At 32.1% G+C, this 27104-nt stretch overlaps 1 protein-coding gene and 1 long non-coding RNA gene across 21 annotated transcripts; one reads left to right on the top strand and one right to left on the bottom strand.

The window, feature by feature from the left end:
- The first annotated feature begins 1328 nt into the window (after window positions 1-1328).
- On the top strand, window positions 1329-22839 carry LOC120086410 (MADS-box transcription factor 23-like). 10 transcript variants are annotated; one of them, XR_005484202.2, is made up of 11 exons: window positions 1330-1469; window positions 1782-1987; window positions 17853-17931; window positions 19333-19394; window positions 19760-19859; window positions 19926-19967; window positions 20041-20124; window positions 20256-20407; window positions 20503-20585; window positions 22147-22221; window positions 22410-22839. XR_005484202.2 is itself a non-coding variant. In XM_090317803.1 (9 exons), the coding sequence occupies exons 2-9, from the start codon at window positions 1806-1808 to the stop codon at window positions 20519-20521; spliced, it is 720 nt and encodes a 239-aa protein (XP_090173929.1). In that variant the 5' UTR covers window positions 1329-1469; window positions 1785-1805; the 3' UTR covers window positions 20522-20915. The 10 variants fall into 10 exon arrangements, 7 of the variants coding, with proteins under 7 accessions (XP_090173929.1, XP_090173930.1, XP_038898974.1 ...); XR_005484206.2 differs by having other exon boundaries at window positions 20506-20585; XR_016532099.1 differs by lacking the exon at window positions 19926-19967 and having other exon boundaries at window positions 1329-1469.
- LOC120086412 (uncharacterized) lies at window positions 6219-27104 on the bottom strand. Of its 11 annotated transcripts, none has more exons than XR_016532101.1 (8): window positions 26970-27093; window positions 26562-26791; window positions 20977-21019; window positions 18721-18901; window positions 18355-18441; window positions 15236-15347; window positions 15012-15048; window positions 6219-6414 (listed from the first exon to the last, which is right to left on the bottom strand). It is a non-coding gene; the product is annotated as an uncharacterized LOC120086412 (long non-coding RNA). The 11 variants fall into 11 exon arrangements; XR_016532105.1 differs by lacking the exons at window positions 6219-6414; window positions 15012-15048 and adding exons at window positions 8407-8624; window positions 20338-20413; XR_016532102.1 differs by lacking the exon at window positions 6219-6414 and adding an exon at window positions 14745-14843.

Below are 27104 nucleotides of genomic sequence, written 5' to 3' on the forward strand. Positions count from 1 at the left end.
TCCTTTTCACGGGGTACATGGACACCACGATGTATATCATTTTTGTCGAGTACTTTACAAAGGAGGAAGCATAAAATATATATGGATTGTAAAAGTAAAGTAAATGAATGGTAAAATGTGCATATTTGGACTTTGTCCCCGTTGGCCTCTGTTTTTTTTTTCCTTCACTCAGTTAAAATTTCATATTTAAACCATAATAGTGTTACTATTCTAAAAATTGATGGTCAAATTTTTATTTTCACCATCTATGAATTAAAATAAACTTTCATTTATACCATAATTTTAAATGTCGGAATGGATGAAAAATGTAGGAATCTTAATTTTATAAAAATGTCGATGTCAAATGAATATATTTTTTTTAAAAAATTATATAGAAGTTTATTAAAAACCAATTAAATTAACATAATAAACATTTCACAACTTCTAATAGGTTTAAAATTCATCTTATTATTAATATAAGGTTCACATGAATAATAGTTTATTAACATTTATTTTTGTTGAATTTTGTCCATTTTTAATGATATAATTGAAGAAGATTTCCATCTTATAGTGATGCCATTTTTAATGATATAATTGAAGTGGATTCCCATCTTATAATGATGTAAAATCTGTCAAAGTGATTTTAACTCAAAAATATCTGATATATACTCCTCCTTTGAGTTTAAAAGGTTTAATCCCACACCCTTGATTGCATGTATATATGTGGTACTGACATAGATACATATAAATATTTCATATACACAAGTTACACAACAATAATTAAAGTGAATATAACTCAATTTATATATAGTATATATTAGTAACTAAGAGGTTGTGATTTGAATTTTCGCACTCCAAATTGTACTAGAAATATTAAATAATAAATAGATGAAAAAAAAGTATAGTACCAAAATAATATTTACTATTTTCCTTCCTAATTTGATATTTCATTAAATTGTATAGGAATTTCGTGTACTCCATATAATCATGAGAAGCCAGAAATGGGAATAGTTCCATGCTATTTAGTACTAGAAAAATTTTCAAGTAGAATAAAAGAAATAAATAGATACGAAAAACGAGGGAGGGCAATTTGGGGAAAATGTTGCATCCTTCTAATTCCACACACAAAAAGTATCTTTCACAAGAAGCAGATTTCCAAAAGGAGAAAATAACAGTGTCCGTATCCCACAGCCATATCCCCACGCGTCGATGATCCATATCACGGACCACTCGAACCCCGAGGAATAACAATATGTTAAAATATCGTGATCTGGTTGGGCCACGTGTCCTCGTAATTATGTGGTCTTTCCACACTGGAAAAAAACCCAGAGAGGCTTCAATACATGGACGCAGCAGATCCCTTTCCATAAATGGCGCTGTGCAGCTGAATGATGTGAATCCGCTTCAGTACAACGCTCCGTAAAAAAGCGCTAATTCTGTTTGATCTCACTTTGCCTGACTCCAACCAGCACCGCACTCATCCGCAAAGAGTAAGTTACGATTTCTTCGAAAATTCCTGCGCATTTTCTCTTTCGTTCTTCAATGATTGCTTCGTTTTTTCATTTTTTATGTTAGTCGATTTTCATCTGTTTTCGGACTGTCTTCTTCTGTTTTCTTTTGGATCGCACGTCTTAAATTTACATCTATATCATTCATGTACGTTATCGAGTAAGAACTAAGTGTATAGAGCGTTTTTTTCCCTTCTTTTTGGATTTGGTTGCGATTTTCGTTGTATCTTTGTTACTTGTGAAATTTACTGGAGTTTCGTTATTTTCTATAACTTTCTCCGGAAAAATGGATAGAAGAATCGAGTTGCGGATCTAAGTATGGGGAGAGGCAAGATTGTAATTAGGAGAATCGATAATTCGACGAGCAGACAGGTGACTTTCTCGAAGCGTAGGAGCGGATTGCTGAAGAAGGCGAAAGAACTAGCAATTCTTTGCGACGCCGATGTTGGAGTCATCATCTTCTCCAGCACGAGCAAGCTCTATGAATACTCCAGCACCAGGTTCTATGATATTCATCTTCTGTTTCTTCTACTATTTGCCTTTATTTTCTTCTACTTTTCTTTTTTCAGTCTGAGTAATTGCTCCCCTTCCGTACTTATTTATAATACATTAATATCTAGTGCGACAAGACATCGGTAGCAACACTCTACTTAATTTATCTGATTTTTATTCATTCTATTGGCGAGCGTGCACCTTGAATCACGATTAAGACTGTATGCTGTATCGTATAAAATAAACTTTTATGCACACTGAGAAATAGGATTTTTTGAGCCATACAATCTTTAGGTTTCAGGTCAGTCTTTGTTTCATTTTGTCATTTTATGAGAATCATTAGTTCTGTCATTTGCCTGAGCTCGATCTCTATCGCTGAAACTTCGGTGGTTTCAGCTTTCATCTATTCCGCTCATAAACTCGATTGGCAGATATCAAATGTCTTTAGAGTTTATTATTGGCTGTCCAGTGTTAGATACTCTACTAGTTTATGTCTTTAAGATGGACGGCTATAATAATAATTTATTGCTTAGTGACAATCTCTCCCTGATTATCGTACTTGAGTTGTGATGACAATAGAAATGTTGCAACATAACTCGGATAGGTATATAATAAACGTGACTTATCCGAATAGAAAGTTGCAACTCCGTAGGGAAATATAGTTAGATCATGCAAGAAAATACGTACACTCTCTTATAAGTAGTGAGTGCATTATCTCGATCGATTTATGTGAAGATCGTGCACGATACTGGAAGCTGGATGACCAGATCGTTTGCAATAATTTTCATTGTAATGAACGCCAACCGAGTGAACTTGCGTTAACAATAGTTGGAAGAGTGGATTTCCGTGCTGTCTTTAGTTGAGGTAGGATCTGCAGACTAATTGATCAGCCAACTGTAGCTAGTAACTCATTCTAGCCTCTTCGGTTGGATAGAAAAATACGGTCAACAGTACATTATGTCATTTATAACAGTTATAATTCGACTCAAGATTATTTCTAAACTCATCCGTTTGAGTTAAAGGACCAGATCTTATATTAGTTAAGAGTGTAGAAATAAAGGCGTAGTTTCTGACCTTAACATTCATGGCTATATATGTATGGTTACACATTAATACCTCCTTCTGTAGGTCCAAATAACTTATTCCACATTCTTAGTTTATATTCTAAAAGTCGAAAGAAGCATGGTTCGAGCAATAGCTACAGTCCCAAGATCACCACTTCTATGAAATAGGAATAAAGCATGGATTTGAAGTTGGTCGGGCTGTCTCACATAGCTTCCATGTTGTGAGATTCGATTTGTGTGTACTTGTACCTTCTGGAGTGAAGGATTCGAGAAAGAATTTGGAACCCTTTGGTATTCTGAGTATTCTTGACATCAAAATGTTGTCTGACAGATGGTAATTTCATGAGATATATTACTCGAGGTGTGCATGAATTGGTCCAAACACGCACGAACATAAAAGAAAAAAAACTTATGTCCATAACCAATTGAATATACTTAGATTGGCCATTAAGTTGGATACTTTTAAATATCATTTCATAAGCTATTTTTATTGATTATTTGTTTATAAAATTCTTTGCGTCTAGTGTAGTATGAGATTTCACTTGAATAGAACTCTCGTACATGTTCTTTTCCTCTTCTTTTAATGAGTACAAGCTTTCATACATTAAGGTCTATTAGCTGATAATATTTATTTAGCTTTTATCTATTTCGATAGGAAAATAATTTTTTGTTTTCCATTTTTGTTTTTATATAATTAGGTTAGATGTTTCGATCTGATGCACTTCCTGACTTCGTGTTCCCTATAATCTTTTTAGAAAGAAAATGTAACATAGGAAAATCTATTGTTATAAGAAATCGTAGATCTATATATATGCGTAAAGGAATAAAAAACTTCTTAAAATCTACATATATGAAGTTGAATTGAGTTTTGATTAAAACAACTGTTAATGAATCACGTAAATCTTTTCGTTGTTCAAATAATATTAAAGTGTTACTTTTTCCGTCCTTCCTAAGTCCCGTTTTAATCATTAAGTTGGTTCAATTCTTTTACAAACTCGTGTTGGTCAGCCTAAATCCTTGTGAACCATCAATATCTCTCTTATTAGAAAGGACTTCAATCCAATCATCCTTCATGAGCCAGTTCTCACTAATTTAGTACGTTTAGTTGTTAAAAAAGTTAGTACAGGATTTAAATCTCAAGTAACTAGGTACGAGATTTGAAATTCATTACTCATAAGTTCTTTATTTTATTCTCCATATAATAACTTAAGTCAACTTAGGATGATTTTTAGATCCATATAAAAAAGATAAATAATAGATTATCGATATTTTCCTCATCAAGTAAAAGATATTTAAACCATAATATTCATATTCTTAATTGTTCATTAACGCAAGGTTCATATATTCTTAGTAAGCATCTTTGAAAGCTTAATGATAGATGGGGAGGTCCCTTCCTGGGAGGGTTTATTAATTTTTTGATACTTTCTTGGGGAAGGTTATCATCCTTCCAACTTGTGATACGCTGAGAAAAAGCAGATCTAATACGAGGTAGGAGGAGAGAGAAAGGTTGAATGGATAGTTGGAAAAATGAGAAAACTTAGATGTTGACAAATGAGCTGTCCAATATACTTTCCAGCTTCCACAATTTTTTTTTTTGGCTAAATGTGCCAAAAAAAAAAAAAGCAAGAAAAGAAAAGAAAAGAAAAGAAAAGAAAAATATAGGTACAGGTTGAGTTTGTCTTTGTACTGCCCATTGCCCAATTAACTTTTTTTTTTTTTGGCTAAATTATAAAAAATGCCTTTAAACTTAATATTGTGACAAAGATATCTCCATTTTAAACTTTAAAAAGTAGTTAATATATGAATATAAATAGTTAATATCTAGATGCATGCCTTTAAACTTAATATTGTGACAAAGATATCTCCATTTTAAACTTTAAAAAGTAGTTAATATATGAATATAAATAGTTAATATCTAGATGCATAAATACCTATAAACTTCCAAAAATTGTACTAATACCTTTAAGGATAGAAGTTAAAAATGTTCTAACTATTTATCTCCCCTACTTCAATCTATGACCTATCATTTCTCTATATATTGATAGTAATATCTTGTTGAATGATAAAAGTATTTTTTAAACTGTTTTAAAGTTTAAGCGTATTTTTTTAACAAAATATTAATAATTTTCATCCAAAACCAACAACAAAGATATTTTTTAATTGTTTTTTAAAGTTTAAAGTATTTTTGAAATTTTTGAAAGTTTAATATTTTAACATAAAAGAACAAAGTGTAGTCATATTTTATATACTTTTTTTTTTCTAAAAAATTGAAAACTTATTTAAAAATAAATTGAAAAAATTAATTTGATATAATTATTTGGGAAGTTAGATTATTTGTGGAGTTAGATTGTTTGTGTTTGAGGTGTAAAATTAGTTGAATTGAGTTAGAATGTCTGTATTTCTAGTGTTAAGTTGAGTTGAGTTAGAAAGTCTAGGTCTGGAGTGCATAACTTAGTCGATTCGAGTTTGGGTATCTAATGTAATTTTTCTAAACAAAATTGATTGTCTTGAATTTTTTTTTTTTTTTAATTTTCGATTACATATATATTTTCCTAAAAATTTTAACATTACAAAATGTTTTACTCCCTTTTTTCATTCTTAAAATATAACAAAATCCTAAAAAAGTAAACATATACTAAAAAAAAAAATTGAATTTAATTTTTGAACACTCAATTACCTAACATATATTTTTTTCCTTCCTAAACACCAAACATATTCTAAACAAAATAAAACTTTTCACAACTACTTTGCTCTCAATCATGAATACTGGAGAAGCTTAAAGATTCAACAACTTTCTTTCCTTCTTGAAAAATCGTAACATATTTTCATGACACAACTTGAACACTCAATTGCATAATAATTTATCTACATCCCTAAAGACATATAATATTCATTGGAATATTTTCTCTAATCTCTCACCCTCACGTTTAACCCTATGTTAATTTTAACTCAATCATAATAAATTAAAATAAATAAATAAATTCTTATCTTTTGTTTTGCCCATTTGTTGAAATATGAATTTCAATTTTTATCGTCAATGATTTTTTTTTTTTGAGCAAACGTTTGACTCTTTACATTTTACACTAATACAATAAAATGGCACTTTTTTGTGTAAACTTGTTTTTTGCAAACATTTTTTTTATGATTAATTTCTATGCATAAGTCTAATTTGCTACTTGCAAATGAAATAATAATATCCATAAAAATGTCTATGTACATGTAAAAAAATGCATAACAATGAATAACACATGATACAATACAAATTATTTTCCAACAATTAAACAGAATTTAGACTATAAAAAATAGACGTCGGGCTTAAAACTAATGAAACATAGGCTAATTATTGGAGGAATTGTGCAATTAGATTAGCCCTACAAGTGAGATAACAAACCATAGTTAGATTATAATAAAAGCTAAATGCAAATAAATAAAATAAAAAATACTACAATATATCTTCAAAGGTTCGGAATGAATTAGATTGAAATACCAAGACTAAATAGGGTTGTCATTAAAGGTCTCATTAGAGGTGGTCTTTGTTGGAATTGGTTGTCCAAGGTGAATGTTAGTGTTGGTTGATAGAGATGGTGTTTACTAGAGTTGATCATCGACGATAATCTTTATCAGAGTCGTGGTCGAAGGTAGTTGCTAGAGCACAAAGTTGATTGTCAGAGGTGGTTGCTGGAGCCCAATGTTGGTCATCGGAGTTGGTTGAGCGAATGTGGTCGTCATAATATGTTATCAGAGTTGTTTGTGTGAAGGTAGTCGTTGGAGTTGGTTACGGGAACCGAAATTGGTCATCGGAGTTAATCGGCAAAGGTGGTCGTCGAAGAAGGTAGTCTTTAGAGTGTAGTAGCGGTAGTTACCAATGGTGGCCGATGGATAGAACCATTGTAAAAATTGAAGACTTGGGAGAGAGTTAAGGAGAGTTGGAGTGGAAGTTAAGGTGAGTTGGAATAGTTTGTAAAAAAAAAAAATCAACTTAAAACTCTACCAACATTTGAAGCTGGTAGGACAAACATTGTGTTGATAATTTATACCAACTCAATTCAATACATGATGATGTGCCAAACACCCTTTAAGATTTCCAAAAATCTATTCATAATTAGTTATTTTATTAAATGAAACAGTAAACTTGTCTCTGATCCAAAATTTTACGTTTTCTATTTTCGTAAAAGTTCTAAAATGTAAAAGAGTATCACACTTGAGAACATTTAAGAATGTTTGGGGGAAATGAATATTATTAGAATGATGGGAGAACACACGATAAGTTATAGTCTAAGATGTTAATATTTGGAGATTAGTGAAGATATATTAATACTTAACATGAGGAAAACTCCCAGAATTGAAATAATTACAGAGGAACATGCTTGGTTTTTTTTTTTTTTTTAATTTCAGAAATGCTTGAGAACTTTTAAGACCAATATTTTAAAAGATAGATTCCAGAAACTGGAAAATAAGAAACGTACCTTGTCAGAAAATCAAAGTAAAAATGGTTAAACTACAAAATTTTGGCCTCCAATCTAAATTTAGTCTTGAAATTTTAAAGCGATTGAATGTTAGAACCTCCAACTTTGAGATTGATAGTTTAAATACCGTTATTTAAGCTATATTTATCTGAGTGACTTATATATCTCTAATAGATTAAAAAAAAGTTTAAGATTAAAGTTTAAGATTAATGGACCCTATATATTGACTATATAGTTACATTTTATGTCTAGTGGCCTTTTAACATTCAATTTGTGCTTGCTATGTAAGTGAATGCTAAAAAAACTTCAAATAAAGAAAAATCGACTAGATATAAAATTAAAATTTTAGAAACTTATTAACATAATAGTAAAAATCCAAAGACTCGTTATATATATATATATATATATTAAGTTTAAATATTAAATAGACACAAATATGAAACTTCTAAGACATAATCAAACATTTTTTTAACCTAACGACCAAAAAAAAATACTACTTGAAACTCTACGAACCAATAAAACCAAGATGCTACCGTTATAATAATACATTTTAAAATTTACAAGTAACAAGATGTAGAACATTTCCCTTGTTTAGGTTACAATAGCTTTTAAAACATTTTCAAAATTTATTTTAAATAATTTTTATGAGTATAAATAAAAATGACTTCCTTGTCAAAAAAAAAAAAAAAAAAAATCTTTTTTTATTCCATCCAAATATGCCCAAAATTATAAAGTTAAGGGTTCTTAAAAAAAATTGTCTTCATTTTATCAATTGATATCTGTTCTGTTCTTATCAGGAAAATGTGCACTTGTAAGCAATAATTAAAAATTTCCCACAAAGTTGGTACAAATAAACTTTAAAAGTAACATTAGTTTTATGGTCAAATATCAGGAATGTGTTCTAAAACATTTTAAATAAGAAAACCTAAATTATATATTTATACCAAATCCCCTACATTACCAATCAATTTGAACATATTCGTGCGAGAGTGCAACATTAAATAACTAAATAGAGAAAGATTGGACAACTCTCTCTCTTCTTGTTTTTATTCCTTTTTGCTGCCAACACGCTTCACTCACATTCTGTATCTTTAGGGTAGATAGGCATTAGAATTCTGTAAAGGAGACCAAAGTTGTGTGGGAATAGAGAAATGTTCTGTTTCCACTTTTCTATATCTAAGAAACAAAACATTTCAACACTATTTAAGTTTAAATTTCTAAACTCTAATTCATCCTCAATTCGTGAAGTCAACCAAACAACAAATTTGGTGTTGTAATTGGAGTTCGACAGTAATGCACATACTTACGATGGTGTTACTAATAGAAGTTAGGAAGGGTTGTCTCTACATGTTTTATTTTTAGTGTATGTATTAACTCTTTTAGTAAAAAATGTCTTAACCAATTAACTGTACTCTAAAGATAACACAAATAAGATGTTTAAAAGTTATTTGTAGCTATGGTTTTTAATTGTTAGAATTAAAAGACGGTGATCAATAACTTTTCTTTATAATCCTTCTTAGCTCACTTTTGGGAAACCTTCTCATTATGTAAGAGAATACTTGAATCATTTTCCAAAATATACATTATGTAAAAATAAAATAAAACAAAATCCTCAAAAGTACAGAGTTAAAATTACAAAAATATAAACGAACAAAAAGAAAAAAAACTTTGTTGTAAATAAGGAAAAAAGGAGAAAAAAACCAATGTCTAAGCACAACACATACCGTCCTTAGACCCTAGATGAAACAGAGGATGTGAGGAGAAAAACATTTGAGACCACTTCCTAGAATCATAGCCAGTAATAGAATCCATAATGCATGGTTTCACTCTTCCCCTTTGTAGCGGCTATCCTAAGGCTCCTCATAACAATTACTGAATTGGAAGGGCTGGTCGGAAGTGCTGAAGAGATGGGTGCACATGCTCCAAACATTTCGATGTATAAGAACAAGAGATTCTATGTTTTGACTTTTTATAAGTTTCTGCTCTTGGCTCATACAAATATTCGATTTATGTTTTAGGTTATGATGTGCCACTATTTTCTAAGGAAGATTATCGAGCTATTAATAACAATGTAGAGCCTGCCCGCAGTTTATATGAAATAGAATAATGCTATTATGAATCATTTTCTTTTCCTACTCTAGTTTTTCTTTTCCTCGCTGAACAGAAGGTATAGATATTACATTACATGACAACTGTCGAAAATCAACAATACACTTTTGGGCTCAGTTTTGAAATTAAGTTTGGTTTTTATCTTTCTTAAAGACAAATTCGCAGATAAACAAAAATTTTAAAAACTACTTTGGTAGCTCCATTTGACATTGATTTAATTTTTAATTTTTAAAATTAAGCTTTAAATTTTTTTAATTATTTTTTTATTACATTCGTTAAAAAAAAAATATTTGAATTTTCAGACATTCTCACAATAAAAACAAGTTTTTTACATTTGACGTATAAAGATTTGAGTGAAACTAGAATGTATAGAAATTGATTCTCAAAATCCATATAATTTTCGATTCTTAAAACTTGACTTGATTTTGAAAATGTCTTTGAAAAGTAGGTAACAAGCAACAAAATTTATGGATTGATGTCACTGAACTAAAAACCAAATGATTGAGAAAATGAGATTATATAATGATGTGCTAGAGGAAACTTTGTTGACCAAGCGTAAAAATCGCTAGAAATAAGGATAAAAAATTTAGAAAGAGACGTTAGAATGAAAAAACTTAAAGAGAAATAAGAATACATATTGAAGAAAAAAAAAGGAGAAAAGAAGTTAAGACAGCGAAAACTAACTTAGAAAGTTTAGAGAGATTTAGCAAGGGGAAAGTAAAAGTTGATGAAAAAGGTAAATATTAGAGATTAAGGTGAGTGGGAAAGAAAAATGAGAAATATTTTAGTAGAGTATGCTTACGAAAACAAAATTTATTTTGTTTTAAAAGTTAATTTGTAATTTTATAAACATTATTCAAAGTGTAAATTTGTAAACAGCGAGGTGATTATCAAACAGCTTCATTATTTAGACAAAAACACTAGTCGAAGTATAACACGTAGGTTATAGAGGCAGATAATGAAAACCAAAAATAAAATATCATCATAAGTGTTAATCACAAGAACTTTTTAATTTATTATTTCACAAGAAATTTTCACTTCTATAGAATTTTTTGTTTTTATATAGTCTGTTTAAAATTTCACAAATATACATAGAAAAGGTATCTATTGAGATGAACTTATGGTTTCTGTTGTGATAAAACTAAAGATGACATCATCACATGGAACAATCAAAGGAAAGATAACAAAATATTTTTCCCCGAGAAAGCAATATAAATAAATATTGAAATTAAGAATAAAAGATGGTGATCTGATACTCATTCTCAATTGAGAAAAATCAGATACACGGTTTTGATACTTGGAAGCTTTATTTAACTTAATGAGTTGAACTAATGCACACCCAATAATATATTGTGAACAAACAAAAACTTCAAAAGTAATCAGAGTAAAAAGTTAAAAGAAAAATAATTTAAATACATGGTGTATGGAATTGGAATTTAATGTTTTTAAAAACATAAAAGCAAACATCCATGTTATGTTATGAATGTGTGTGTATCATGCAACAATATTGTGAGATGAATTTGATATGACAAGCTATCTCTCCTCTATCTCAAACTTTGAGTTTATAACTATTTAAATTTCTAAACTAATTGCAAATTTAGTCCTTGAGCTATTAGACATAAAATTCAAATTTATAAATACTAGATCAATAATTTTAAATTAGACACTGGCCCATTAAACACAAAATTGAAGGTTTAGAAACGTATTAAACACTTGAAAATTCAAGACTAAATAAATACAAATTTCAAAGTTCCAAGACTAAATCTGTCCTACAACAAAGAAAGTAGGACAAAGAAAATAAATCTTATGAAAATAGACGGAAAGGCAATTACTAGTGAACATAAAATCTCAACAATGTAAAGAAAACAACCCTCTCCTAGTCTCAATAAGCAATTCATGAAGAATCTTAATTTTTGTGAAAGTCAATATTTGAAAAATAATATTTTAAAAAGTTGACAAAAATAAAGAAATACGATTTTTAGTTTAACATATTAAAATGAGGATTTGAACCTTTAACCTCTTAAGTAAAGATTCGTGCCAAAGTCGGTTAAGCTATGATTAGGTTGACGAAAAAATATGGCTTCGACAAAGAAATATGGATTTAGAAACCTGAAAAAACTAAGGACCTAATTCGTATCAAATATAAGATTTAAAACAAAAATTATCATCCAACAGATTCTTGATATTCGATAATGTAAATGAGTTCTAACAACCTGAACAAGTGAAAACATGCTTTTCTGGAGTAATTCTCTATTTTCAAAGTAATTAGGAAGGAAGAGATCTTAAGGAACGTCTCTAAGGAAGAGCAAAATATGGGGGTGCTTCTCATTTAATTATTAAAAAACGTCTCTTGCTGGCTTTATATGAATTTCATCGTCTTCTATTGGATAAAGAAACTTCAGACGTTTTAGATTTGCTTTCTTTGTTATGAGATCCCTATATTCGTCTTTGGCCTCCAATCCGTCTTAAGGAAATGTTCTTTTAGCTCTTCTTCCATCTTTTATGGAGCCTCCATCCTAGGCACACTTTATTCTCTAACTTCAAAATGATGAAGACCTTGTTTGATAACCATTTGATTTTTTGTTTTTGTTTTTGAAAAGTAAGTCTATTTTATCCACATTGCTTATATGTGCATATTTCTTAAGTACAATGATTGAATTCTAAGCCAAATTTCAAAAACAAAAACTTTTTGAAAACTACTTTTTTTAATTATCAAAGTTTGGCTTGGTTTTTTAAACTATTAGTGAAAAGTAGAAAACAAAAGGAAAAAAATTAAGTAGTAGTAGTATCCATAGGTTTAATTTTCAAAAAACAAAAACAAAAAACAAAATAGTTACCGAACAGATTTGAAATTTTGAATGTCAAATCTTTTACTTGACAAGTCATGTACGGGAGTTGACACTATGAACCTTGTAGAGGAGTTCTTCCATTTCATCGGGTCGTAGTGGTGGATTGAGGATTCTCCAAGTACTTGAGCATCCTGATCATCTCCTGTGACAATCTCAGATGGTTCGTTCAATATGGAGCTATTTTTCTGAGTCATATGGTGTTTTTCTTGGCTTGTAACCAAGACTGTTGTTTAATAAGAGTCTTTTTTGGGAATAAAAGACTATCTACGATGTGTAGTTTGTTTTATGGGGCAGTTCGACTTGGGAGGATTAGCAAATTTTTTTACGCGTAGGTCCCAGGAAGAAATTAGGTCTCTCACCAAGTTCAATGCCTCTGTTTTGATTTATGTTTCCAAGCATTGTTGTAACTATTGTTTGGCAGAGCTTTACAATTGCCCTTTTGCCTTCAGTATGGAAACTTTTTTGCAATTATTCTCTAAGTAACATCTTACTTAGTTAGAATTCCTTTTTTAAGAATGGGTGTTTTGTAGGCTAGTTTTTCTGTATGCCCTTGCAAATATTGATTCTGTTAAGAAAAAAAAGACAAATGCAAATAGACCCATGCTCAACATTTCAACTATAATTTGAGTCTAGCATCCCCAGATTGCTATGGATGATGGTAACTGTTGTAGACCTTTTAGCGGACCAATAGAGAGGACTGGTTTATTTTTGTGAAGATTTCGCAAGAATGGGGCCATTTTGGCAACAGGAGCTTCTGCACTCCTTAATATTACGTCTCTTAGCTTGTCTTGAAATCTTAATCTATAATCTAGAAATGAATCTTAATATGAAAGAGGAGGTGTGAATTTCTCCTACAGGGTATGCTTGACTTTGATGTTTGTATGCTAATTCATAAGAATAGTTAGGAGAGCTTGAAAGTAGTACACCTGGTTAGAGAATCTTTATATTATTTCCTCTTTCACATCCGAAGTGTGAAAGGTTTGGGGGAGACATTTTTTACATTAGAAAGAAATGAGGTTTAAGGCCATTAGGAGCATTTTCCTGGGTATTGTAGATAGAAGGGAAGGGCTCTTTGTAATATAAGAGATGGGCTTGAGTGAAGCTTGTGGTCTTGAGATGTGTGCAATTCCTCCCATGAGTTCACAAGGAATTCGTTTTTTATGTTTGTTTGTTCTCCTGAGGTTTGGGTTCACTGGTTCTTTCTTGGTGTTTTTGGGCCCAGTTCTGCTCTTTTACTTGGTGGTTTTTTCTATTTGGTTGAAGCTTCTTTCATTTTCCCCCCTAGTTTTGGGCCTTTTGTTTCAGGGTTTTAATGGTACTCAAGAGTTGTCTTTTGGCTTGGTTTTTTTTGTTGTGTTTCGTTATTCAGCTCTTTCTTTGCAAGTTTTTCTTTGTTTTGTTTGCTAAGCGTTTTTTCCTTTTTCCTTTATTGAATCTCTTTGATGCTTATTATTTGTTCCATTAAGTTCTTCTCCACTCTCTTGCAGAGTATGTATCTTAAAACATTAGTCTCTTTCCAATATTCAAAGCAAAAATTCTCTTATTCAAAATAGTATAGATTCCAAGTGATTTGTGCCAATTGAAGAAAACTCCTCTCCAACTCGTTTAGCTTTTGGCTTATAGTTCCATCTTGTTAATGACATTTTGTTACACAAACAGAAGATTTACCAGTTTAACCTTATAATCATAATTTTGACCTATTCTAATTCTAAGTTAAACAAAATCCCCAAGCTCTGGTCACTATCTTTAATTTCTGTCCTCTTTTTAGTTTAATGAATTTTTGTTAGGTATCCAATCACCTGTTCACAGGAAAACCCAACAAGAACATGCAAATATCCGAGAAAAACAGGGCAAACACCCCCTATTTCTTATATATTTACTCCACGGAAACACTTCACAAGCTACACGATCACAATACAAAAAGTAACTAGCAACAATGGAAATTCACAAAGATAAAAATCAGACTAAGCACATTTGAGAGAGCCGAGAATCATCTCCAAAAAAGCTAAAACTCTCACTAAAATTCCAGCCTGCCGTCGATTATTCAAAACCCTAAACCCCTTATCGAGTAGTCGGCCGGGAGTGAGCTTTGACTTTCCTGGAGAGGATTCTCAGCTTGCTCGAATATGTTGAACCTATTGTTATTCTTTGCAAATCTCCTTTGACGACTTTATTTGAACAGGATCTGTTATATAGGTTGTATTGCTGTAACTTTGAGTTCTTTACAAATTTCCTCTCTTGCCAATTATTTCTATATTGTAGTCCTTTAGCTGGTGTTTCCGTGATTTAAATATATAAGAAACAGGGCTGTTTCCCTATTCTTCTTGAATATTTGCCAATTCCTATTGGGTTTTCCTGTGTGCTGGTGATCAGAACCTAACAGGATGGTGCATACATCTTTAAATAAAATCAAACCCAATATATTCAATTATTAAGTCCTAGTTTGATAACCATTTGGTTTTTAGTTTTCAATTTTTTAAATCTAAATCTAGAAAAACTACTATTTTTTTGGAGTTCAGTTAAGAAATCAAATGTATTCAATACCTTTCTCGACCTTTTGGCCATGTAAATCAAATGTATTCTGAAAAAAGATGAAAACATTGTAAAGAAAGCATAAGAAAACAAGCACAATTTTCAAAAACCAAATTGTTACCAAACAGATCCAAATGCAGAACTATTAGATAGGTTAAGTGATAATCGGTGGAGAAAAAAAATGGTATTTACCTAAGTGAAATATCAGTAGATCATAAATAAAATTTAGCACTTACCTATTGGACCACCTATCCCTCTTGACCAAGTCACTCCCGACCTACGTTTTATCCGGATATCATTGCTCTGCAATGTCAAACCACTATGACTACCTGTATCTCCGTGCTTTACCTGTCATGAGATCAAACAAAGTTCCATTTCAATTGAGACCTAGAGATAGTTCTGGATTCTGTAGTTCCCTTAGGGTAGAAAATGCCAGAGTTGTTTTTTTGCTTGGCTTGACATTTTGTGAGGGTTACCTTTGCTTTTCCCCGAGGGAGTATCTTGGAATTTTTAGCCTAGAAGAAACACGACAGACAGACAAATTGAGTATTAGGCCAACCTTATTGCTGCAAGGTGATTATTCTTGGTGATCTAAGGTGATTATTCTTTATGAGATCACCGATACTTGGAACTGGAACTCGGGAAAATGTGGGGTCTTTTGTTCGAGATCGCTTAATAGAACTCTAATTCTATCATCAATAGGAGATACTGGATGTGAAAACCTGTACCTATCTGTTCGGAAGGCCATTATCTAAAGAAGGTGAAATTCTTCATTTGAGAATTGAGCCAGTTTGACACGCTTTAAAGGATCTCTATCACCCCAAATTGCTGCACAATTTGCAAAAGTGATGGTAGATCATAACACTCTTTTCATCTAGTGCATCCTGGCCCGAATTTTCAGGGATTTTATTGTTGAAATCTTTGATTGGCACCTGGTTTTTCCTTGTCCCAGTAGAGGCATCCTCCCCATGTTGTTTATTGGTATCATTTCAAGAAAGAAAGAAGACTCTGATTGAATTTGACACGAGCTTTCTTCTAATCTATTTGGCTGGAGCGCAACTCTTGTCTCTTCTCATATAAAGAAGAAGACACTCAGAATTCTCTCCTCTATAAATTTCTTAGCTCTAAATTCGTGTAAATTGAGATCTTCTTTTTGTAACTCTAACTATAGTCTCACTAATCTCATGACCAATTGTACGTGTTGTTTTGTAATCCATTAGACAGAATCTCCTTTATTTTTTTTTTCTCTTTCTTTTTGTGAATTTCATCATATCAATGGAACGATTCTCTCAAGAGGGGAAAAAAAAAAAGAAGTCCTTTACAATCTGGAGCATCGCAACCACTGGACCAGGGGTAGATTTAGTATGGACTGGGCTCGAACCCCCCTCAACTTTATGCTCTTTATATAATATATATATATATATATATAAAGAACTAACATAACATCAAAACCACTAGCTATCTCAGTGGTAAATCTGTCTCTTAACCCTTTCTAGACCTAGGTTCAAATCCCACTTAATTTATTTTTACTAAATTATATAAAACCCTGTCAACGAAATTTTTAGCACCTGTTAACAAAATTTCTAGATCCACCACCATAATGGACAGATGTGATGGCTGAAACAAACCGAAGATAGATGGATCAGGAAACTGGCCTCAGACATTTTCTAAGTGCCTCTTCATTTATATGGGGGCAGAAAGCCCGTATAAAGTGAGATTTTTTCTTTGAACCTTGATCTTAGAAGGAATTAGGCAGTTATAGTCCAATATAACTGAAATGATGATATGTGGTGTGCACACGACCATCTAAACTCTATCTTGGCATAGACTAAAATACAACTTCATGCCTGGGTCTCACAAGTCTACACAGTCAAACTTCAAGAGGGGGGAAACAAACAAACAAACAAACTTGTAGGACACTTCGAGAAGAAAGCCTCTCCTAGAAGAAGCTCTCTCAGACATCGGGTTTCGATCCTTTCAAGCCTTTTTCTTTTCTGTAAATCTTGAAAGAGAATTCTATGAAGGATTCATTGTAAAAGACTGGCGAAATCTTTGGGACCAGGAGAAACTTGTAAATCCACTTTGTGTGGTGCGTTTATTACTATGGAAACTTTGTATTTGTTCAATCCTAAGCTTGTAGAGATTGATGAGGGTTGCTCAGTGACGTTCGATACTCACCTACATGATAACTGGCTGGACTATAATATTCAAAGAGGCACATTGAGGATTAGGTTTATAGGTCGAACTTTTACAAATTTGTCTTTGAACTCTCTAACCCACCTCTTCAATTTAATTTCTGTACTATTGTTCCTGTTAATATGAATTCATTGACAAATTATAAATTTTATTGGTGGCAATGTATTGTCTTGAACATTATTCTCAATATTATTTCATTATTATCTATATAATAGGTCAAATTGTTAAAATTTGTTTGTTTGAAATGAACTATGGATATTCCAGAATAAATTGGTTGCTTGATTTAATTCCACTTTTTCTAAAATAAAAAGGTTGGTTCAATTTTTAGGCGACCCTATTTACCACCCTCTTATGTAATCCTACAGTCAAATTTCAATCTACCTACTAGCAAATTTGAATTTCATCCATAGAACTCTGAGGAAAATCATGAAAAGGTAAAGAGCCTACTTCATGAGATTAAAAGTTTAGGTTTAACTGGGAAAACTAATTAAAAGCAATCATGGAGTAACTACGGTCATCTTATGATAATGCTCGCAAGGTAATTGTTAAATTTTCTACTTTCCATGTCTTCTCAATAAATTTTCATTTCACTAATCCATTTCAGAAACAGGAAGAGGACTTAATTTCTAACTCATGTATTATTGACTCTCTTACCAGCATGAAAACACTAATAGAACGATATAACAAAACAAAAGATGAGCACCATCAGCTTGGGATCTCGACTTCTGAAGTCAAGGTATTTTTTAGCATCCAAGACTACATTATTTTTCCTTTCCTCTTAACTGCCAGGCATATTAGGCAAAGGATCATGTATGATTTTTTAAACATAAATATCTATATTTCTTATTAGTACAGTCTCTGATATGAAGATGAAGATTAATAAGGTATTACACAACACAGTTGTTGCTAGTACAAGCATGTTGGGGAGTGTGGGGGTGGGGAGGAGCGGGAGGGTTTGGGACAGTGCAATCGAGGTATGGCAGCAGTTTGACTTGGATATGAAGAAGCAATTACATCCGAATCATAGTGAATTTGGATGTATTAGTACCCATCATTACTACTGTCTAGGTGATAGGAGCATGTATGTTTGTATCTAATTGGAGACAAACGATAAGATTATAAATGCAAGTCATTTTGCTAAGAGAGATGAGCCACAAACCTTCTACGTACTTGCCATGTTGAAAGAACAATTCTGAACAACGATCATAGACAGCATGAATCTTGGACCCTTGAGCTAGCGATGTTTCTGAACAAAATCAAACAGATGATTTAACATCTAAATCCAGAAAAACAAAAGAGCAGAATGCATAAGAATAGCAACATGACAAACCTGAAAAGTTAAGGTGCCATCTATATATTAACAAAAAGTATCATATTTCTACATAGTAAATTACATAAAGTATACACTATAATAAATAATTTTAAATAAAAATATAATACTCTATCCCCCCCCCCAAAGTTATAACGTTATCAATTAATATCTAAATAATTTTATGTTATTCAATTATTTAAAATAAAAGCTGACCAAGAAAGTCTTCTCAAATTCATTAATGGGATTCTCTGGACTCCTGCAGATTCCGTAAATCGGAAATGGGTTGTAGGCCAGGATGTTGAGCGAACAAGGGTTGTAGGCAAGGATTTTGAGAGGAAATGAGGTGTAGACATGAGATTCCATGCCCATCTGAAGGCTAACATTCCATTGCCATCTGTAATGAAAAACTTAAGAATTCTAAGATTTCAATATAACAGTTACACTAGTCAAATTTAAATATTCAAAATTTCCATTCACAACATATATGCATTTCAGGCTCGATATCCAATTTAGTATCAAGGTTAACTTTTTCACTTAAAGATTGATGATCATAAGCAGACATGTATATACTGTTTGTAGTGTGGAAAAAGAATGTTCATGTTATTGTATTTGAATATTCATGCATTAAATAACAATTCTTTATACATATGATGATAGAAATGGTGTCTGAACAATTACCGACAATAAACATGCTAAGTACCTTCATTTTCATACATGCTTCCCAATAAACTCTATGCTAGCTTAAAACATTTCTGCGCCTGTATATAGAAGGCATACTCTTGTATTTCTAAATAGTAAAGAAATTACACTCTGATTTTTAATCAGTACTGGCAAAGGGAAGCAGCAACATTACGGCAGCAACTGCAGAGCTTACATGAAAATCACCGGTACTAGCATACCTATTATATTATACATCATTATATGTTTACTTGATAAACGATACTACTAGAAGAAAATGCAATAGGGTGAATCGCAAATATGAGACTTCCCTTCAACTTCTTAGGCCATAGCGTTGAGTGCATTGAGCCAAAAATTTACTTCACAAACTCATAACCATGTACACTTATTCAGATATGGGAATAACATTTATTGATGACCAAGCATGATCCAAATGTATATTGCCTATCATACTTCCACATGTTTGCTCAAGTTAAAGCAGATATACAATTTGAAAGGAAATAAAACTTAGAAAAGTTCAAATGAAAACCACTAATTCCTTCTGATAGAACACCACTAATAGATATAGTTACAGGCAGATGATGGGTGAAGAGCTGACTGGTCTGAGCGTCAAAGACCTACAGAATCTAGAAAATCAATTGGAGATAAGTCTCCATGGTGTCCGTATGAAGAAGGTATCTAACTGCATTATTTGTTAAATGGGTTTGGTGTTTTACACAACTTTTCATTTCTTTGAGCAGGATCAAATCTTAGTGGATGAGATACAAGAACTAACCAGAAAGGTTAAGGAACTACGGCTCTGAAATTTCCGCTCTCAGTTATTTTGGTTACTAAATTCCATTCTCTTTGTTACAGGGAAACTTTATTCACCAAAACAATATGGAACTTTATGAGAAGGTAACCCTAATTCGTCAAGAAAACCAGGAATTACACAAAAAGGTATAGATGTAGATAACTGAGGCAAACTTTAATTAAATCCCAAGAAAAGAAAAACCAAAGGATTTAATCGGTTAACCAATAAAACTTTGAGTTGCTTAGTCACCCTCAAGAGAAAATTTTCACCATCCTAGGTTTATGGAACGAAGGATGCCAATGGAGCACACATAAGCAGTCTTACAAATGGACTTGGTGTTGGAGAGGATGCAGGCATACCTATCAACCTTCAACTCAGCCAGCCACAGCAACAAGACAATGAGGCACCAGAAAGAGCTACAAAATTGGGGTACAACTATAAAAAAAATTCATAAATGTCAATAATGAATACAAATGAACTTTTCCATAGTCACTATTTCAATCTTGTTCTTTTGATGGTTGCAGCAGACTACAACTACGCTAGCAAAAAGAGACCTTACACCAACCAGGAAGATATTTCTTATTTTGCATCAAGATAACGGTGTAAGGTTGCAAATTATCTTTCAATCAGTGAAATGTGGTAGAGTAACACACTTTTCCATACCGAAAGAAACCACCTTTGTCTAGTTTGTGGTGATTTAAACAAGGCTATTTATGTGACAAGAAGGCTATGCAAAAAACAAAAAATAATTAAAATCGCATCAGCATGCACACTTCATTTTAAAAAAATCTTAAGGTCTGTTTGCCACCTTCATTGTAATTAGTTAGGTTCAAAAGTTCATACTTACTTTATGACTGATGCTTGCAATAAAATAAAAGAAAATTCTGGAGAATTGTCCAGAAAAGGAAACAAAAAGATTAAAAGAACAGTTATCCCACACTAATTTTCACCCAACAGTTGTATATGATATTCATGAGGAATGGACGTATAGTATTTACCTCGAATCTCTTCTGCTCAACTACAGCAAACTGTTCCAGCAGTCTGTTTAGCAAGATAATTTGCATAACATGAGAGTAAGCCACAATACAACAAAAAATTTAACCAAAATTAAATAAATAAAATAAAATAAAAACCATTTCTACTAAACAGAGTCATTATATATCCAAGACAATAATTTAATCATTACATCACTGCAAATAATGATAATCCCAACAGCATAAATTCAATTTTTAAAGTAAGCAACATCATTTTATCAATCAATGAAATACGGAAAGGAAAAGCCCAACTCCATAGATAAAAGTTATAAATGCGATGTCCCAATCGTTGGCAATATAGTGGAACTGGCTATTCGATTATGCTTGCCGGGTTAATGATCTTCATCTAAAGTTTGGGAACCACCTTATCACATAAACAAGAACTCCACAAATGGATATGTTAGAAATGGATGAAACTGATGGAAAAAGAACTATGAATGGTTCACGAACATATTGCATTGCACATCACAAAAACAATCAATATTCATAGTACATTTGTAAAAAACAGTCCTAATAACAACTTATAAAGTAAACAAGGCCTCTAGAGAATCGAAAATAATCTAGCTACTAACTTGTATGCATTTCCCAGCTAGCATGAAGCAACTAACTTCGAATTGGCGATGCTCTAAGGTCCAGAAACAGATCCAGGACCTTGTTTCAAATTGTAACCATTCTAAAGATAGATATTTTAAATGTAACCGTAACTCCAATAAGAGATTAAAAAAACAAAGAAGCCCTAACTTTTAACATACTTGCATGACAGGGTGTAAGCAAACAAAATAAAATTTCAAAAGTAATACTACTCGAGCATAAGGTGAACAATGTTATACTCATAATAATTAATACGTCGACAAATGAAATTGATTTTCAAAAATAGTACTCAGAAAATATGTACAGAATGTCATACTCATAATAATGATCCTATTATGTGCACATTAAGTAGATAAATCTAACAACAATATGCACAATGCATAAAATAGAATGAATTTTAGAAAAATCTATTTAAATTGTTCCTATTTTCAGCCAAAAAAAAATGCAATTCATGGCATCCAATGCATGAAAAACTAATATTATTAGATATAAAATGCCTATGCGAGGAGTTACAAACAGATAATGAAATTGAGGTAACTGCAGGAACTTGCTGGTCCTCTGAGAATCAATCTTGGAACCGTTTCTCCCAAACATTGGCTTTTTCTTCTTGCACTGGAGGTGATAACATTTATTTTTTTATTTTTTGGTTTTCATATCACATTTATTTTCATATTGGAAAAGGGACATTCTAAGAAGATTTAATCTTTTATTTGGGAGCTCAGCCATTCATGCATTAAACAAAATTGCCTTCAAAGGAGGCTCCCTTGGCTTTATCTCTCCCCAAATTATTGTCCTCTTTGTTACAGGGATGCTGAAACAAAAATACACTAAATCAAAAATTGCCCCTGGCTGCCAACTTGTGGAGCATGCTGATTGCACCCTTTGGTCAGTTTATTGTCTTCCCCAACAAAAATCACACTTTTCTCTCCTACATTCTCACAGGACATCTGTTCTAGAAAGGAAAAAGAAAGACCCTTTGGCAAAACTTCATCGGAGCTTTTCTTTGGAATCTTTGGAAAGTACACAATGCTCAAGTCTTCAAAGAAAAACACTCAAATTTCGACACACTTATGGAAAATACTGCTTACTTTGCTCTTTCGTGATGTAAACAAACACCCCTTTTTGTAGTCTACACCATTTTTTTCTCTCATTTCACAGTGAAAGAGATTTTTTTAAATCCTCTTAGGACTCTCTTTTGTAGTCATTTCAATCAATAAATGAAATGTTTGTTTCCTATCTATAAAGTAATAAATAACAATAATAATAATAAAGAACCCAAGGGAAAAAGAAGACTAAAAATCATTTTGGTCTCTGAAATTTGTTTAAAAACGATTTCGTCCCTGTAATTTCAAATTTGTAATAAGTTAATCCTTGATGTACTACCAAAATTTGTAACAATTTAGTCCCTATCATGAACAATCTCCTCAAACTTAATATCAATTTTGATTATATGATGACTTAGCCTTCATAATTTATACACAAACTTGACCTATAATCATTTACCAATCTACACAAGTAAGAGATTTCACTAGATTTTAATAGTATTTTCACGCTAGGGACTAAATTGTTACAAACGGAAAGTACAAGGACTAAAATGATACTTACTAAAGTTTAGAGACTAAATTGTTACAAATTGAAAAATATAGAGACTAAATCTTAATAAATCAAAGTTTAGTAACTAAAGTTTTACTTCTATGAAAATTCTGGGACCAAAAGTGATTTTTATCTGAAAAAGAATTTTGACTAGGTAACAACACTATCAGGAATAGAGTTATGTGAATGAGACTATAAGGATGAAAAAGTGATTTCAACACAAATTATAGTGAATGCAATGAAAGCAAGAGGAGCGGACCATCTTGGGTGTGTGGGTGCTGTACTTTTCTTAAAAAAATAAAAAAATAAAAAAGCCCCAAAGAACCTTTGTGGTAAGCTTACTTCAACGATGGTCACCATAAACATGATGGAACATCACAAATAGGTGTGTGGTGCACTGGTGCACTGGTGCAACACCAACAAAATATTATCCAACCCAAACCTTCAGTAAATTGGCGTTTACTACTCTAATTCAATAAAAAGCTTTATGGGCATGCTTCTCGATGGTTCTCACATACTTACCATTCCTATTCCACATCAGAAGGAATGATCCTACACTGGAAAAACTGCTATAATCCATTTTTGAACAATCAAAGAAGGTATCATATGCAACAGAATGGATTCACAAATTTCAAATTTGATCACTTAATACACAAGTGATCTTTCTCGAAAGGTAAAAGAAATTTCACAGATCTCCTTAGTTACTAGCTATAAAATATTAAATTTATTTGGACAGAGATAATTCAATAATTTTGTTTTTTTAAATGCAGGAGTTGCAGGCCACTGAAACTACTTAGCTAAAAATATTTTATAAACAATTCTCAAGGAGGGAAGATAGGTAGATCGAAAGCAGGGTTGTCAAATACTCACTCCAAGTTTCCTACCCATTAAGATCAATTTCAGTGGAAATTGCGCTCAAAGGGTGCATAAGAATGTATAAAAATTGCACTTATAATAACTAATCAAGTAATATAAAACAAGATAGATGGATGGCAAAAGGGAAAAATCTTCAACCAAATGAGTAAATTTTGGGAAAATGATAAACAAATTATGGCACATTCCAAAAGAATAAACGATTTAATGGTTGGATATGCCAATCATTAGAGCAAGCCAAAATCACAGATTATCAACATAGCCTATATAATCTTCTTAATAAAAATCTCAGAAAAGTCAATTTATGTAAAAAAAAAAAAAAAAATACTGGTTCACTTGAAGATATCAATTAATTAGGGGTTGCGATTATCACTAAAACACTTCTAAAAACAAGGCCAAACTATTTTATCCAAGTCCTTGAGATCATCAACTATAGAAACATCCTTAAAATTTATTTTGCTCAGTTCCCACCATTGAGACTTTTCATGGCCATAAAACCATCACTATGATCCCCCATGCACCAGCAGCCCATTTAAACTTCCATCCATAATGCCAGTGGTCATCATATTTAAAAATTATTCAGGAATCAGGATGAAAAGTTCATTATTAACTATTTTTAAGGTTTTACCTGGTGGGTGATCGGCACAACTTTGCAAGAATGTCACTAAAATCCATACTAGACATCTTTATCCAACAAATACGGCCGACATTTTGGTTCGAACAAACCACCAAAAAAGATGAACCAAAATGTTTTACCTTTCCATGGAAAGGAAATTGCAAGAGGTTTGATTCATCGAGACATGACAAATAGTGGTTATTTTATTTTTGTTCATGGCAGGATCTACCAATGGAAGAATTTGAGCAGCCTCTTAAAGAAGTTTTGTTGTATATATTACTGAAAGCACAAGTTTGGTCTAGTGTAAACCTCGAGGTGAATTCATTATCTAAGTGTGGATGATACCTACATAAGGAAGCAAGTTGAAAGCCCTATTGCTCTGATACTCAATTCAATAACTATAAGTTCACTTTCATAATATTAACTTCAAATCTTTTTAATAAATCTGTGATTTCACTAGAATAAACTATAAAGAGAACTGAATAAACAAGCCATTCAAATAAAAACCTAAGAAAAATAAAAACAAGTTTCACAAATAATACAATACAAGAGTAAGCATAAAAAACTATGCATATGCGCAAATTTTGTTGTAATCACACAATTATAAGAGTTTTGGCTTTACCTACATATGATAGAGAGGTACCATTTGAAATTTCTAACTACCAAAACAGAAGTTATGAGTGCTAACTAACTAACTACGAAACTTACAGTACCCTACATCACAAAGGCTTCAAAGATGATCTTGTGTAACTTATTCTACTAAAATCGCGCTTTTAAGGAATGTGACAAATATAGCATTCAACAGCGCTCGAGTCTTAACTCATTACTATTAATAAAATATTATCCATACTCAATATCTTATAAACAAGTCAGTTTGATTCCGTTTCAACAAACAAAAGCATCAGGCATGTCTCAGAATCAGAAGTACGTTTTCAGATAACCTTACTCGGTAAACATGAACTTCTAGCTCCCAAAGCTCTAGAGCTTCAAACTATGTGATCAATCACCAATATCCTCCCTACATTTATATATATATATTTAACAAACAAAAGGATCCAATATTTTGAAAACAAATCATAATCAGTAACAAACAGAAAAAGGTAGACGAAAAGGGAAGGGAGGGTACAAGCAAATCAATATAATCTCGTTAACATCCAAAACATTTTACAGCAACAGATAAAAAAATGTTGCAATAGAAGTCCTTCAAAGTAGTGAATAAGTAACTTGAACATCAGTTGCCTAGGTTTATGTTCAAACAAGTTATGGATGCGTAAATATAAAAACAGATAATCTTGTCCACGGAATCTCCATTGCTTTAAAAGTGGAAAAAAAAAAGGGGAAAAAAAAAACAGAAAACAAAACAAAACATAATATAACGAAAAACTAGAGGCCATCTCCGGAATACTTCGAGAGCTTAAATTTCGTACAGTATCAAAAGAACCGAACACTTGAAGCTATGAAACTTCTTACTCTATGATTCCTCACTCTTTGGATATAAAATCGTTAAATATCATATTATGCAAATGCTATGAAATACGTGTTTAGGTTACGTATACAAACACAAAAGCAAGCATCCTTGTCAATATCTCAATATAACAAATTATCTGACAGGTAAAGCGAAAAATGACAAACTAAAAAAAAAAAAAAAAAAAAAAAACGTCGTATAATTATACCGCACGCATACGCACGCGCACACATGGAGATAGGTGAGATAAATACCAGACCAGATCGGTCCTTCACTCTTAATTTTATGTTTGCTTCATATTAATCCAAACAGATGCAGTAATGAAATGAGAAAACGAACTATAAATATTGCGCAGTAGATCAATCAGTAAGAAAAACGTAGTAAGTACGTAAAAGCGTGTAGACAACTTACGATGGAAAGCGAATTCTGTAATAACCCGATTCTACATCGTAATGCTTCGTTTGGGTCATAAGAAGACGCTAGAAACAAGATGACCTAGTAATTCGCAGGCACAGAGGAACAGTTGCGCTCGGGCTCTCGCTTTCTTCAGTTTTCTTCTCCTCGCGGATTAAAGCAAACCAAAGGGATCTAAGAACTAGCTTCCGAGACGACATTCCTTGACCATGAGAAAAGTGATCGAACTGAGAAGCCATAAAAACACCAGAATCGAGTATTGAAGCAAAACAAGAGCCGGAAATTATATCAAAGACGCATAGTAAGCATGAATACAAGTTGAGAATCATGAAGATGGAGGTCGATGAAGATTGAAGAAGAAGAAAAATCAAACGAAGAGTTCTAAGAGAACGAATGGATCAAAACCTAAACGGGAGAAATGGATTGTATGCGATGCCTCACGCGGGGAGACCAAAAACGCTGGTACCAGGCCACGACGAGGCAGAGTAATTTGATGTTTGATATCTCTCTAGACGCCCGAAAAAAAAACAGAAAACGAGA

This window comes from Benincasa hispida, chromosome 9 (genome assembly GCF_027475165.1).
Source record: "Benincasa hispida cultivar pf3 chromosome 9, pf3_genome.v1.1, whole genome shotgun sequence".
Classification (NCBI taxonomy): domain Eukaryota; kingdom Viridiplantae; phylum Streptophyta; class Magnoliopsida; order Cucurbitales; family Cucurbitaceae; genus Benincasa; species Benincasa hispida.

Bases quoted from the DNA above. Each gene is read 5' to 3' on its own strand.
- LOC120086410 (XM_090317803.1), top strand. From the start codon at position 1,806: ATGGGGAGAGGCAAGATTGTAATTAGGAGAATCGATAATTCGACGAGC. The intron at 17,932-19,332 runs GTATTTTTTAGC...ATTTTTAATCAG, and splicing joins TCTCGACTTCTGAAGTCAAG to TACTGGCAAAGGGAAGCAGC. The intron at 19,395-19,759 runs GTACTAGCATAC...ATATAGTTACAG, and splicing joins AGCTTACATGAAAATCACCG to GCAGATGATGGGTGAAGAGC.